The sequence below is a fragment of the Barbus barbus genome (genome assembly GCF_936440315.1).
Source record: "Barbus barbus genome assembly, chromosome: 47".
NCBI classification, from domain to species: Eukaryota; Metazoa; Chordata; class Actinopteri; order Cypriniformes; family Cyprinidae; genus Barbus; species Barbus barbus.
In genome coordinates this window covers 24,216,876-24,232,923 of record NC_136725.1, presented here as the reverse complement: position 1 = coordinate 24,232,923, position 16,048 = coordinate 24,216,876, and the positions used below count along the sequence as shown (strand labels likewise).

The 16,048-nt window shown below is 31.6% G+C and overlaps 1 protein-coding gene across 2 annotated transcripts in view; it reads left to right on the top strand.

Moving 5' to 3' along the window:
- Positions 1-16,048, top strand: part of LOC306865444 (PDZ and LIM domain protein 5-like) — an 83,318-nt gene that overhangs the window by 40,374 nt on the left and 26,896 nt on the right. For both annotated transcript variants that reach the window (XM_079410040.1, XM_079410041.1), the window contains 2 exons: positions 6,390-6,423; positions 8,380-8,816. In XM_079410040.1, coding sequence (XP_079266166.1) covers positions 6,390-6,423; positions 8,380-8,816 — 471 coding nt within the window. The remainder of the gene's footprint in view (positions 1-6,389; positions 6,424-8,379; positions 8,817-16,048) is intronic.

Genomic DNA, 16,048 nt, shown 5'->3' with positions numbered 1-16,048 from the left:
TGCTAAATGACTAGAAGTAAAAGAATCATCATTTATCATTTCATTGTGTTATATATGATGTTTTTATTTGCGGCTCTATTTCCATTGGATCCCGCTGGAGCTGATAATGAATCTCTTGAAATATCATTTGGTGTATATTAGTTGTGGTTCAGCTCTGCGCGCTGTGGACTCTGAAAGGAAAAGTCATTTTCCCTGCATAGCTTTCGTGTGTCAGAGGATGGAAACGCAGGTATTTGCCATCAGAGCTTTAGAAGCACAATAACAGCTCTCTTATTCATCTTCCTCCTCAGGATCGGCCAAACATCTGTTTGTGTGTGATATGAGCAGACTTGTTGCGAGTTTCAGGTCGTAGTCAAACTCCCGCTGTGCTCACAGGTTTGATTAGAGCTGTGAACTAGATTTTATTTTATTAAAACCAGTCATTTCAATACATTTTTTCTATTTGACATTTACTGTTTAAATAATTTATTTATTTGATTGTATTTGACATTTTCTATTTTGTTTAGTTTTAAATATATATATATATATATGTATATGTGTATATGTGTGTGTGTCAGTGCTGTCAAACAATTTATCGCGATTAATCGCATCCAAAAAAGTTTGTTTACATAATGTGTGTACGGTGTGTATATATTTTTTATTTATAAATACGCACACATGCATGTATATATTAAAGAAAAATGTTACGTTTATATAAATATATTTCTATATGATAGTTTATATGAATATAAATATACACGTAAATACATGTAAATATTTTTAAAATATAGGGTGTATGTGTGTCTTTTATATACCTAATAAATATACACTGTACACACACATTATGTAAACAAAAACTTCTATTTTGGATGACAGCACTAATTGTTTTGAGAGAGAGAGAGAGAGATATATGTATCAAATTAAATACAAATACATGATAAATGTAATAAATTTTATAGTATTTGTTGTATTTTAATTCTTTGCTCATTTTTATTAGTATTTTATTTAGTAGGTTTAGGGTTAGATTAAGACTGTATATTTCTATCTTCATATAACAAGTGAAAACAAATTAACTGTATTGTAGGTTTTACCTAAATTGTGAAGTTTGTGTGTGTGCATATTTTTAGAGTATTTTATTAAATATTATATTTTTATTTACTGTTTTTAATTTTATTTCTTTCACATTTTGTAATGTAATTTTACGTGTTCATTTTATTTTTGCCTGATAATTCTTCACATAAAAGCACACGAGCTATATTGTAGGTTGTATATACATTAAGTGTGTGTGTGTGGAGAGTCTCTGTAAGCGGTGACTGATGCTGTGCAGAAAACAACAGCGTCTCAGTTTCAAGTCATGCGTCTGACTGTTGATTTTGGCTCACGTGGAGATATTTTTTTCCACCTCCGCTGTGTTTCCTGGAGCGTCCTGTTAGCTTGTGATGTGTGTGTTTGTCATTTCTCCTGTTGCAGCTAATCATACGGAAACTGTGGTTATTTGTGCTGTTTGGTTTGGTGACGTTAGTTTTGCAGAAATAACACATTCAGCTTTCATAGATGAGACGCTTACTTTCTCTAACCGCATATGAACGGTAACTTAATTTGTGTAGTAATCAGTCACCCTGCTGGATCTTTATTGGACCTAATCTGCCTTGAAACGCACATATTAGTGAAAAGGAAGCAATTGTTAGCGTCACACTTCTCGAAGAGCATGTGTTGATGGTGAGTCACAGGCCGTTGTGTGTGTTCAGCATGATGAAGCGTGTCTCTGAGTTCATGGTGATTTTGATGTGGACGCTGCGTATTAAGTGTTTCACTGCAGCTGTCCAGTGTGTACACACAGCGGTCTGAAGACTGACCACGCTCTCAAAACACACTCATTCTGGCCGTCAGAAGTTCATCGTGACTCCAGTGTCCCATTGGCTTGTGTTGTGACTTTCATTGCATGCTGAAATCCCAGTTAATCATGTATAATCACTATAAATATTCTACACTGTTTCAAAAGTAGAGCCTCAAGACTTTGTGTTTTATTGAAGGCAAATATTTTAGTGTTTCACAACCCTTTACACTCTCTGGAACACTGTTTGCCTTTGTTCCCTTCATTTTTAATTTACTTCATTTCATTTTTAATTTCATTTATGTTTTTGTAATGTTATTTTGTGCACCCTTATGGACATTTTTGTCCATTTTAGTTTTTGTTTTGTTTTGCCCGTGTTAATGCTAACTGCATAAATTTTGGCTCAGGTGTGTATTTTTATTGGAATTTTAATATTCCACCCTCATTTCCTTTAATAAATCTGTTACACTAGGTACAAAAAAGTGAAACACTCAGAACCGTTTGGACAAAAATGTCCTCATTGAAACCCATTAAAACTACTATTTTTAATCGCAGTGCCGTTTAACTGTAAAATGATGCAATTTTTGTTAATAGGCTTTCATTCTGTTGACAAGGCTTCAAAATTTAATTTTTTTTACTATTTTTTTTACCAGGTGGTGCCCTTTTTTTCAGGTTTGGTCTATAAAGCAAATACTCTTTATTCCTGTTTTCTGCTTCTGCATATTATAGAGCCAATTGGATAAATAATGCAGCTGTAATTGTGTGGGTGTGTTGGTATGGATGTCGGAGTGTGGTTTGTATGTGTGTCATAAAAAAAATTGTGTATGTGTGTTCTTGTAAAATTTGAGAGAGAGAAACTCTACTGCAAATCACAAATCCAAGCACTGTGTGCACCAGCGGAGTTTTGCTGGCATCTAATGGGGAAAATGTGGTACTGCGCCCAAACAATTTTACTAAAAGCTAATTTTTTCAGATATCAACCTCAAATTAGGAACACAACTTGAGCACAACTTAGATTTATGGCTTTAGAGTTCAACATGTTTTATATATGAAATATTCATAAAATAAAATATTGTTCATAAATCATTTTCATAAACTTAAGCCTGTATAACTTTTGTTTGGTTTCACTTTTTTTAGTTCAACAATAATCAGCCATGGGTCGTCTTTAAAATGAGACCAAGCATAAGTCTGTGCTCCCAAGCTTCCAATTTTTATGACTGTTTTTGACATGGACACTTTTTTTATTGATGCACAAGGGTTAAGCAGGGTCAATCTTTAAAAATAGGATCTGCAGGTTGACCTGGTCCACTTTCACACATGCTTTTTTGTTTGTATTTTTCATTTTCTTGTTTCTTCCTGAGTCTTGTTTATTTGACTTTTTTTATATTGTATTTTTATGCATTCTTTTTTTTTTTTTTTTTTTTTTTTTTTTTTTTTTATATTCTTTACATATTTATTTATTTTGTATTTCATGTATTTTTCCTTTTTTCATTTAGGTTACTTACATTTACATTACATTTAGTCATTTGGCAGACGCTTTTATCCAAAGCGACTTACAATTGGGGAATACAAAAAGCGATTCATCTTGAAGAGGCAGTCAGACAGAGGAAGTGCTCATAACACCAAGTCTCAGCCATTGTTCAAATAAGTACAAACTAGTAGGTGGAGAGAAACATAGAAGGAAATTTTTTTTTTTTATTTTTTTTTTTTTTTGAGTTTAGGATGAAGTAAAGGACTGCCGAAAGAGATGAGTTTTCAGTTTTTGCTTGAAGGTTACTTAGTTTTACTTAGTTATATATATATATATATATATATAATAAAAAAAAAAAAAAAAAAAAAAATATATATATATATATATATATATATATATATATATATATATATATATATATATATATATATATATATATATATATATATATATATATATATATATATATATATATATATATATATATATATATATATATATATATATATATATATATATATATATAAGTTGTATATATATATATATTAGTTGTATTTTCAGCATCATTACTGCAGTCTTCAGTGTCACATGATCTTCAGAAATCATAATAATATACTGATTTACTGATCAACAAACATTTCTGATTATCATCCATGTTGAACACAGTTGTGCTGCTCAATATTTTTGTGGAAACTGTCGTACATTTTATTTTTCAGGATTCACAGATGAATAGAAAGTTCATAAGAACAGCATTTATTTGAAATAGAAATCTACTGTAATAATAATATATATATATATATATATATATATATATATATATATATATATTATATTTAGATTAATTTAGTTAGATTTTTTTTTTAATTAGTTTTAAGTTATCTTCTGTTCCAACATGATATTTCTATGCTGATTGTTTTTCTGCGCTGCCATCGTTGTGCCACAGATGCTGTCGGTGGAGTGTTTGTATGGACAGGATGATTCTTTACAGATAGGATCTGTAGGTCGATCTGAGCCGCTTCCACACCATCTGCTTCCTCTCCTCTGCTTCAATTGTTCACGTTTGTCCCCTTGAGCGCCGATTATTGCTCTTTGTCTGAGCTCCTCTAACTTCCTCCTGCAAGTGTTGTCTTTGTGCTGCCAGCTCCACCTTTACCCCTATTATGAGCAGCACCGTCGGGCACAAAAGAACCGCTCGGCCTTCCTAATATGGAGGCGATTGAGGACGCGAAACGGATTCGCTGAGTCAGCAGTTTTTGTAGGGTGGCCTGTGGCCTGTGTGTCGCCCGCTCGAGGATGGAGGTTATTTACGAGGAATGTTGATGCTGATTAATGAGGACAAATGAAGCCGTCTAGACGGTGTGATGAGAATCAGCTGATAAATGAGAACATAAAGTATGTCTGTGGGTTTGTGTAAAGCAAAACATCTCCAAATGCACAAACCCTGATGCACTTTGACTGGAGGTTTGTTGACAGTCAAATTTCAGATTGTGTTCGCGGCACAATGATGGGAAAGTGGCTGAGATAGACACGCTTTCCGTATTTAATTCATCACATGTCTGCGTTTGTCTATTTCACCTTTTAATGTATATTTATTTAGCATTTATAAACCAATAATTTATAAACCAATTTCTGATAGATTCTCTTTGAAGTTTCTTCTGCTTACCGAGGCTGCGTTTGATTTAAAATACAATAAAAATAGTAAAAATAGTGAAGATTATTAGAATTTAAAACAGCTGTTTTCTATGTGAATATGTGTTAATCTGTAATGTATTTCTGTGATCTGCAGCTGTATTTTCAGCATCATTACTCCAGTCTTCAGTGTCACATGATCTTCAGAAATCATAATAATATACTGATTTACTGATCAAGAAACATTTCTGATTATTATCAATGTTGAACACAGTTGTGCTGCACAATATTTTTGTTGAAACGGTCGTACATTTCATTTTTCAGGATTCACAGATGAATAGAAAGTTCATAAGAACAGCATTTATTTGAAATAGAAATCTACTGTAACATAAATGCCTTTACTGTCACTTCTGATCAATTTAATGCATCCTTGATGAATACAAGTTTTTATTTCTTTGCATTTTTCATTGTTCATTTGGCAGATGCTTTTATCCAATAATTCTAATTCAATCCAATAATTTACATATTAAATCTGGCTGAAAATGGTCTGTTTTTGAGGTTACACATGCATGTTTGTTTTTATTTATTTATTTATTTAGCTGACACTATTTTCAGTTTCTCAAGTATAAGTTGCTTTTTGGGTGAAAGTCTTTTCTAGTGTGTTCTAAAGTAAAGACGTGATGCATTTTGCCAATAAGAGAACTTTTTTTTTTTTCCGTTTTAATGGAAATGTGCTTTGTAGAGTGATCTCTCCCATTTGTTTTTCCTCAAGTCTGATATAAACTAGATCTTAAACACTGATGATCCTTCACTGTCATAAGAGAGCTAAACATGCGTGTTTTAATCTCCTCAGAGCCTCCAAACCACCCAAAGATTGATCTGGAAATCTCATCTGTCACCTCAGACACTACAGCATGTTTTTCTCTCAGTGATTGCAGCTTATGAGAGTCTGAACTCGTCGTTTTATGGTGTGAAGACAGTTTGTGTAGTTATTCCTGTGCAGCCTTCAGCTCTTGGCAGCGCTGAACAGGGGTTGCTGGGATTGAATGCCATAGTTTGCTCTCTGCTTTATTTATGGCCGTGCAATGTAGCGTACAGTGGAAGGTGCAGTTTGTTTGAATGGCAGCCAAAATAGAGTCGTTATTCAAACTATATTACACACACTCTCACACACACTCTCACACACTCACTCACTCACACACACACACACACACACTCTCTCACACACACACACACACACACTCTCTCACACTCACACTCACACACACACACACACACACACACACTCACTCACACTCACTCACTCACTCACTCACTCACACACTCACACTCACACTCTCACACTCTCTCACACACACACAGATATGAGCTTCTCTGTCAAACTTGGGACATTATTTCCATATTGACTTTTATTCAGTCAGCAGATCGTTGTGCAATCATGAGGTCTTATGTTAAATGTCTGTTTTGTCTTTGCAGATCTTCCAGTATCACTAAAACCGAGACTCCAAAGGTACGTAAACTTTAGACTATATAATTATATGTAATGCGTGTCCTAGCCAGGCGCAACCTGACATTTAGAATATCAGATAATGTGGCAGTAAACTTGTGATAAAAAATAAATAAATTAATAAGTGTTTAAATGTACAACAAAGTGCTAATAATAACTTGTGATTAAGTCCTTTTTTATGTTTTTTTTATTTATTAAATTTTTTTGTTGGCTTTTTTTTTTTTTAAATTGGTATTTTTCTAAATTGGTAATTTTATTTTATTTAGTTTTTAATTTAATAATTTAATTATTTTTCTTTTTTTTTTTTTCTTTTTTAATCAATTTTCTTTTATTTTATTTTATTACATTTAATTATTTTCCCTTTAGGGCAGGGTTGGATTTAGTCTGTAGTCTTTATAATTAGCTTCATATGAAAACAAATGATCTATTATATTGCAATTATATTGTATTTTTTTATATACATTGCAAATTGTGTGTGTTAAATTTTTACCAAAAAAATTCTCACTATAAATGCCTTTTTAATGGTGTACAGGCATTATGTAGCTGATGGCAACAAAAAAGTAGCTCTATTTTTTTATATCAAAATATAAACTGACATATATGCACATTAAATGGGCTAACAGAATATGATTGGGTTTGCTTAAATCATTTATGGCCTTCCCCTAATAAAAAGGTGTCTATATGACATTTAGTGTCAAACAAAAAGCGAAATGCTGTTTGAAATAACACTCACAGCTCTTAAGAGCGTATTTTAATATACGGTGATGTTTGGACCAATTAGATTTCACTGTGGGCGGGGCCTCCCTGTGCATTGTGACAGAATATAAATGAGGCAACCAATCAAATGTCTCGTCACACATCACTTGTCGTAGATGAAGAGATTTGAGGCTTTGCTTCAGGCCTGGTGAGGACACGCATGCTGACGGAAACGCCTGATCTGTGAGGGATTGTGCTCCCCCTCATTACAGTCCGTTAGGAGGAGAGTATTTCAATTATACTGTCTCATTTAATATAGTTAACTGAAGCAAAAACCAAAAATATATGTACTGAAATACAATAAAATATATACAAAAACCTTTTCCTTTCAGCTAGTTGGCAAGGCAGTCTCATTTAGTTTAACTTGATGTACTAAAATAACTAAAACTGAAATAAAAATGAAAAACTATAGACACAATAAAAATTTAACTATAGCCAAAAAAGACAAAATGACAACTTTAATATAAAAATTAAAACGGAAACTAATTCAAAGCATTTAATAAAAAAAACATTGATTCACAGATTATGAATAAAACAGTATTATTTATTTAATTAAAAAAGAAACTAATTAACGTGACAAACACAACAAAATTACTAAAACGTGACCTAAAATTAAATTAAAAACTAAATAAATACAATAGAAATATAACTTAATTCATTCATGATTGTTATATTCGTATCACTGAGAGACCATTATCGTTTTTATTAATGTTTTGAATTAGTTTTTATTTTTATATATTCTGTTTTGCTTTTAATTTGAAACATTTAGTAATTATATTTTTATTAGTTTTTTAATATATGTCCAGACATATTTTTTATTAAAATTGTATTATAAGATTATCATTTTTTTATTTTATATAATATATAATACAATTCATTTTATTTCATATTATAGTTATCATGTTTTTACTGCAGTTTTAATTATTTTAGTACATAAACGTACTAAATGAAAATGGGAAAACTAGTTAAAATGTATTTAAAGTTTTTATAATTTTATTTATTGTATTTCAAGTAACGGAAATGTTCTTTTATGGTTTGAGTTAACTAAACCCTGATGTGAATTAAAAAGTCCTGTAATCAATTAGTCATGCAAATGAGCTGGCCCCAGACTGAAGTGAGGGTTCTTTAGGGCTGTAATGAGGGATCCTGCATGCGTGTGCCGTGTGGTGTGAGCATGTTGCATGTGTTTCATCACTTCTGTAGGAGGAACCGCAGGAGATCATAAAGCCGGTGCCCATCAGCCAAACGCCCGGGGCCTCCACCGGCCCCGCCAGCATTGCTTATAATAAGACTGCTCGGCCCTTCGGCGGAACGACTAACATCGTCAGATCGGTCAGTCCCAAAGCCTCCATCCCCTCCGCCTCGTCTGCCTTCACCCCAGCCGCTCCGTCCCAGCAGCCTGGCCCTGCCCTGAAACCCGCCTCCAGCCACTCCCCCTTCGCTAACTCCTCCTCCACATCCTCCTCTGGCTCCTCCTCCCCGGCGAGAGTGATGGCTCCGCCCTCGGCCCCCGCCGCCCCTCATTCGTCCGTCTATAACACGCCCATCAACCTCTACTCCAATGACAACGTGTGTGAGGTGGCCTTGGGCCAGAGGCGTGGCCTGCTGGAGAGCAAAGCCACTGGAGAACAGCAAAACGGGTAGGTGGGGCTTCGACCAGCCAATCAGAATCTACTTCCTGTTCTCCTTCTGTTTCCTGCGTTTATTCTTCCTCGCTGTTCTCAGAGGGATCGCTTTGATCTGTTGTTCAGGAAGGGTTCTGGGTTATTCTGTGAATGGTGTTTGTGACGCTCTATTAACACAGAAAATCATCTACTAATAAGAGGTTTAAAAACTCCGGGACCGAGCTGGTATTTTAGTGTGTTTGAGATACTACTGTTAGCATTGAGATAAAACCAGGAGACTGTTTATAGTTTTTATTCATATTTTTTTTTTTTTTTTTGTCTGTATAGGTTTTAGCTTTTAGTTCAAAAGTAAACTACTGTAAATGTAAAAGAGAAATGATTAAATTCAGTAAAAATCATGTTTTTTTATATACTGTATATATATCAGTTGAATCAGTTTCAGTGTGTTTTATGGTTTTAGTTTTAGTTAACTATAACCATGGGAACAAGAGAATTTATTATTATTATTATATTTATTTTAAAATGGTGTTGTTGTTGTTAATAATAATTATTATTATTATTATTTAATTTCAATTAAGTTAATAATTTAATAATTCTAATTCAAAATTATGTATTTATCTTAGTAGTAGTAGTAGTAATATTTAATAAAAAAAATTAAGTATTTTGCTAAATAGAAAATGTATATCAGTAGGATTTCTTGGCACACAAAAATAATTTTTTTTTAATTTAAAAGTTGTTGTTTTTATTTTATTTGTACTTTTATTAAACATTAACATTACTCCATTATTTCAGTAATAAATATTGCAGATAATTAGTTCATAAGTTAGACATTAGCAATAGTTTAGAAATGTCAAATGTAATTTCTGCACCACTAATGCCACCATGAGGTTTCCAGAACCATGCTATTGGTCAGACAGACAGGAAGTCCTGCCCCAAATGCATCTTATTGGTTGAATCAGTGTTACTGCATCAGGCTGCTAGAACAAACTAAAGCTTTTACAACGTTTCAATGGCACAGTTGCACTCACCCTTTTACATACGTTTAAGAATATTTGATGTATTATTAGATTGATATCTTCTCAACTGGTTGAAAACCATGGGCATGGAATTCAGCTGGAATTAAAACCAGGAATATAAATCTTGATTAAAGCACTTAATGTCAAATCTGTGTGTTATTTGAGTTGTGAAGAGTCTAACCCGTGCGTTTGATGTGGGAATATGAATTCTGCTCGTCTGTTGCTGGTGTATAATTGCTGTTTGTTTGAGTTTGCTCACATAAACAGTGCTTTATGGATAATTGCATCACGCCCTTCAGTTTAATTATTTTCTGTGGTAACCCAGAGCCTGTCATAATTGCTATTCATAGAGTTGAAGTTGTAAATAAAGCAGAATATTGTCTGTGAATGCCGTGAGAGGGAATCGCAGTATCTCTGTGGAAAACTGGAAGCCAATGTGAAGAACAACTGTGTGAGCCAGTGACCGTCTGTGCCAAAGATTGATTCAATGAGACGAGCTAGTGTGACCAATCTCATGCTTCACCTGTACACAATCTGCCATATTAGTCCTTTATCAGTCGATGCACATTTTTAGCTGAGTAATTCATTTTTTTTTTAAATATTATTTATTATTTAAAAAAATGTATATCTTTTGCCATTTTTTTATACATTTTAAATATTTTAAATAGTTTTTAATATTATTATTATTAATTTAAATATGTATCATGTTTCTTTCTTTTACGTAAATGCATTATTTATTGCTTTATCTTATTTAAGATTTTAAATACTGTATTATTATTGTTATTATTAATTTAATTAATTTGTTAGATATTTTAAATATCTTTATTATACATTTTTATTTAATAATAATTATTATTATTACTAATTGAATTATTTATTTTTATTCATATTTAAATATGAATATATTCTATTACATTATTATATTTTGTTGTTTATTTCAGATGTTTATTTTATTAAGTTGTAAATGTATTATTTATTGCATTTATTATTACTTAGATTTACATATTACATTATTTTTAAATGTATTGTCTTTTGTTGTATTTAGTTTATATATTTTAAATAGTTTTATATTTTATTAATGTATTAAATTAAATATTTAAATATTAAACTTTAGCATGTAACACATATATATAATTTTTTTTTTTAAGCACATTCATGTCTTCACTGTATGTGGTCTTGTGTTCATAGACTGCTTGTATTTACTCATCGCTGTAGTTTTGTCCTGGAAGTCAGGAGCAGATGAAAGAGAGCTGGTAAAGCGTCGTCTTGCATCTTCTCTCTCATGTGGTTTCACTGATCCCAGTAAACACGGCTGAGACCCGGATAAACAAATGTTCTGCTTGAGATTCTGACCACAGGAGCTCGTTTTGTGCAGCTTTAGATGGATTGAGTTGACTGTCAACATGAGGTTTTAAAGGCTTTGAGGTCTGATGTAAATCCTGGAGAATTTGTAACTGGTCAAAACATTTGTCAAATAGTGCCGGATGTTGCTGGTGTCGTCTCTGCGTTCATGCTTGTTTTGGATGCGTCCTTCATTAATATATTATTATGAGCTTGCTGCTTCCAGTGAGAGTGAAGTCAGCAGGAAAATGGGAAGAACAGGTCGAGCCGTGCCAGAAGAAATCCCTGCGCCGCTGATGGACAGAGATACTTCACCCAATATCACATCATTTTAACTTTATGGCGTTTCAAACCCCTGTGACTTTGTTCCTTCTGTGGAACTCAAAAGCAGATGTTTAGTTGAATGTTCACGCTGTTCTTTTCGTAAAGTGTATATAGTTGCTGTCAAAAACAATTCACAAAGAAACACAGTAACTGTGGGTTTGTGATATTTTTATGATCTCCTGTAATTTTTGGGACTTGGATGCTTTTGTTGTATGAACGGAAACAGCTTTTCATCTTCTGTTGTGTTGCGTTTTATTTTAATAACGTTTTATTTGAACATTTTACAACTTGTTAGTTTTATTTATATTTTTTATTATTTATTTTTACTACATTTATTTTATCATTAATTATTTTTATTTAAAAGTATTTTGAATTTACATTTTTATGATTCAGTTACTTATTACGAAGTGTTTTAAGATTTTTATTTTTATTTTACACTTATTTTTCAGTTTTACCTTTTTTCTTATTTAATTACTTATTAGCAAGTGTTTTTGAATGTGAATGAATTGATTTAATGTAGTTTTTGTCTGAGTGGAAACATCAGTGAGTGTTAGAGCTTCTGTTTGCTTCCTGTTAGTCCTCCGTGTCCTTGTTCATGGTTCTCTGATGTTGGTTAATAGTCACATGACATGCAGATTAATAAAAAATACATATTTGTTTTAGTAAGTGTTTAATTTGGCTTTGTTTTTATTTGAACATTTTTATTATTTAATTATTAGTTAGTTTTGTTTATTAATTGGTTGCATTATTAGTAATTATAAATTATTAGTTTTATTTTAAATGCTTTTATTTTAAAATTATTTATTATAATCATTTGTATGGTTTAATTTTTATTTAAAGAATTATTTATTTTATTTTACATTTTTATGATTTAATTACTTCAGTAGTATTTTTTATTTCAGTTTTATTTTTTTACTTGGATTTTTTATCCAATCTATTTTTTATTAATCTATTTATTTTATTAGTAATTATTCATTATTAGTGTTTTCTTTTGATTGTTTTTATTTTAAAATTCTTTATAATTTTATTTTGATTTGTTTTTAATTTACAATTAATTTTACATTTTTATGATCTAATCACAGTATTTTATTTAAAAAATATTTATTTTAATTTAGCATTGTTTGTGATTTAATTACTTGATAGTTGTATTTATATTTTTTATTTAATATTTATTTTAATCTTTTACTTTTGAAGACTAATTATTTTAATTTTACATTTTTTATAATCAAATTAATAGTAAATGTTTTATTTTTTTGTTTTTATTTTAAATAATTATTTTTTAAATTGGTATGATTTATTTACGTCCTGTTTTGTTTATTTTCAAATGATTTATTGAGTCTTAATGAGTTAATTGGCTGTTGTTTGTGAAGGCCTGTGTCTGGTGTGTAGTGGGTGAATGTAGACGTGACGTCCGTGTTTCCGGCGTCTGGTTGCTGCTTCTCATTTACTATGTATAGCCGTCAGCCTCAGCAGGAATGTTTGTGAAATTCTCTGTGAGAGTTTCCAGCGGCGTTTACTGACTCAACCAATTAGTATCCCGAGAGAAGCAGCCGGAGTGAGTTTTGACTCGTGTTCTCACTCCAATTAACGTCTTTAACTCGCTGATGGAGGGAAAGGGCCACCGGGTCCTGTGTGCTGTTTATGGACGGATCAGAAAACACTGGGAGTTTGTTTCAAACACATGAAAGCTGGACACAAGATGTGTGTGTGTGTGTGTTTGCACTGAAGTCATAGCATGCGTGTGTGTGTGTGTGTGTATGTGTATGTGTTTGCACTGATGAAGTCATAGCATGCGTGTGTGTGTGTGTGTGTGTGTGTTTGCACTGATGAAGTCATAGCATGCATGTGTGTGTGTGTGTGTGTGTTTGCACTGATGAAGTCATAGCATGCATGTGTGAAGCCTGAAATTTACACAAACACATGAACACAAAAAAGAAAGATACACCAGTGTGTAAGCAGGCATTGCAAAAAAAAAATATATATATATATATAAATATACATGTATGTGTATACTGTATATTTTGGTCTAATTGTCCAGTATAAAATTTTACTTAAAGTAAGATGCATTTAGTTTGGAAGCTAAATTGTTTAAGATAACAAGATTTATTTTAGATGTGTATTAATTAACTATTTTGTAATAAAATATTTATTTATCAGCTGGTTTTATTTAAAGCGATTTAACAATACATGTAATTTTTTAACACATTTTAATTTAGCAGATACCTTTATTCAGTGACTTAAAAATAAATGTAATTTTTATTTTATTTTTATTCATTTAGCAAATGCTTTTAAAATGACTTAATAAAAATATTACGAAAATTACATTTATTTTCAAGTAATCAGATGCTTTTTTTCAAAGTGACTTAAAAATAGATATTTTTTTATTTTTTAGTCATTTAGCAGATGCTTTTAAAGTCACTTAAATAGGTGTAATTTTATTTTTATTATCTAAAGTGGCTTAAAAATAAGCAATGCAACAAAGCAGTTCATCCTAGATAGATTCATATTTTCTGAAAATTCTTATCTTTTACAATTTTGCTTCTCAAGTCAGTTTACTACAAGGATGTTTTTCTTCAGATAGAGCAACAGTTTTGAGGGTGAGTCGGTTTATCATGCACTAGTCTTCATTAGCACTGGTGTTAGTTTACTGTCAGCGTGTTTCTGAACACGAGTCTCTTGCGTTTGTGTGGTTTCTGTCAGAAGTGCATGTGTGCATGAGGTCTGATGGTGATCAGAAGCGCTTCAGATGTCTCACTCTCTCTCTCTCTCTCTCTCTCTCTCTACAGGACGAGCCCATGACAAAGTTAGTGTACTAGATTCTGTAGTGTTGTGTCATCATCACTAACGCAGCAAACACACTCACTATCATCTCGTGCTCCTGAAGCTCTTTCCATTGTGTCAGAGGGCATGTGCTGCTGTCAGTCAGCGTGTCCGTGTTTATTTCCGGCAGTGAGCGTATAAATAGCAGTGACATTTACCTTCGCATGTATTGTTACAGAGCAGATTCCCAGAGAACAGTTCATCAGAAAGACCAGCGCAGGCCAACTAGTCAAACTCATGAGAGAGTGGAGCCATCTACTGGTGATTAGTTGACATTGACCAAACAAAAACAGACTCATGATGCACTTAGCATTTTGTGCTCATTAAAATTAAACTAATTATTTATTTACTTATTCCATTTATTCACTTATTGATTTACTTATTTAGGAAATATTAATTTTTCGTTTAGTTGAATTGGATCTACTAAAATAAATAAAAATTAATGAAAAATAGACTATATAGACATTTTAAAAAATAAAAACAAAGTACTAAAACAAGTAAAAATCAAAAATCAAAAATCAAAATAAGAACTATAATATTATCTAAATACTAAAATGTAACATTTATTACTAAAATAATCTAAACAAATAAAAAAAAAACATTTTATTTTGATTTTTAATGTGAATATCAGCACTTAATGTATTGCTAATAGTATTGCTGCTGTGACAGACATTTCCATTAATAAAGCATTTTTAAAATCAATTCAAAAGGAAATTTAAGGAAGAAAGAAATATTTAGAGATATTTGGTAGTTATGGGACACATTTATAATTGCATTTGCATGCAGAATTTCACTTCACCTTTTTCATTTGCACTAATAATAATAACAATAATAAAAATATCTATAAAACATATTATGAAAAAATAAATATAAAATATTATATTTTCTTGACCTTTTTTTATTTCCATAGTGGACCTCAGAGTATTCTTAAGTAAGTAGAAACAATATGATATAGTATAATCTGAAATATGGTGGTGATGTTTGACTGTTTTTCGCTCATTGTCTTGATTTCTATCCTTTCTCATTTCCTCTCATCACCTGTAGAAAGACTCCTCCCAGGTAAACAGCTGATGGTGTGTGTAATGTTTGTATGGTGGTTTAGTGATGTTTTTATGATGATAATGTTTGGGGTGTGTGTGTGTACTTGTTTTTACTACTTTGTGAGGTCCAAATGACTTCAAACAAAGAAAGTTTGTCCTCAAATCGGACCCAACAAAGACATTATTTATTATTTATTTATTTTCTTTTTAAATATAAGACTATAAAATGACTAAATATATGTCCCTGGAGCACAAGAGCAGTCATGAGTAACACAGGTATATTTGTAGCAATAGACAACAATACATTGTATGGATCACAATTATACATTTCTCTTTTATGACAAAAATCATTAGGATATTAAGATCATGTTCCATGAAGATATTTAGTAAATTTCCTACCATAAATATATCATAACTTAATTTCTGATTAGTAATATGCATTGCTAAGAACTTCATTTAAAGGTGATTTTCTCAATATTTAGATTTTTTTGCACCCTCACATCAACATATTCATCAATGGAAAGCTTATTTATTCAGCTTTCAGACGGTGTATAAATCTCAGAAAATTTACCCAAATGACTGGTTTTGTGGTCCAGGGTCACATACTATCATCCAAACCTAAACCTACCCATCACAGAACACATTCTTATAAGCATGTTAAAATATGTTTTAAGAATGTTTTAACATTGTTATATCTAACATTTAA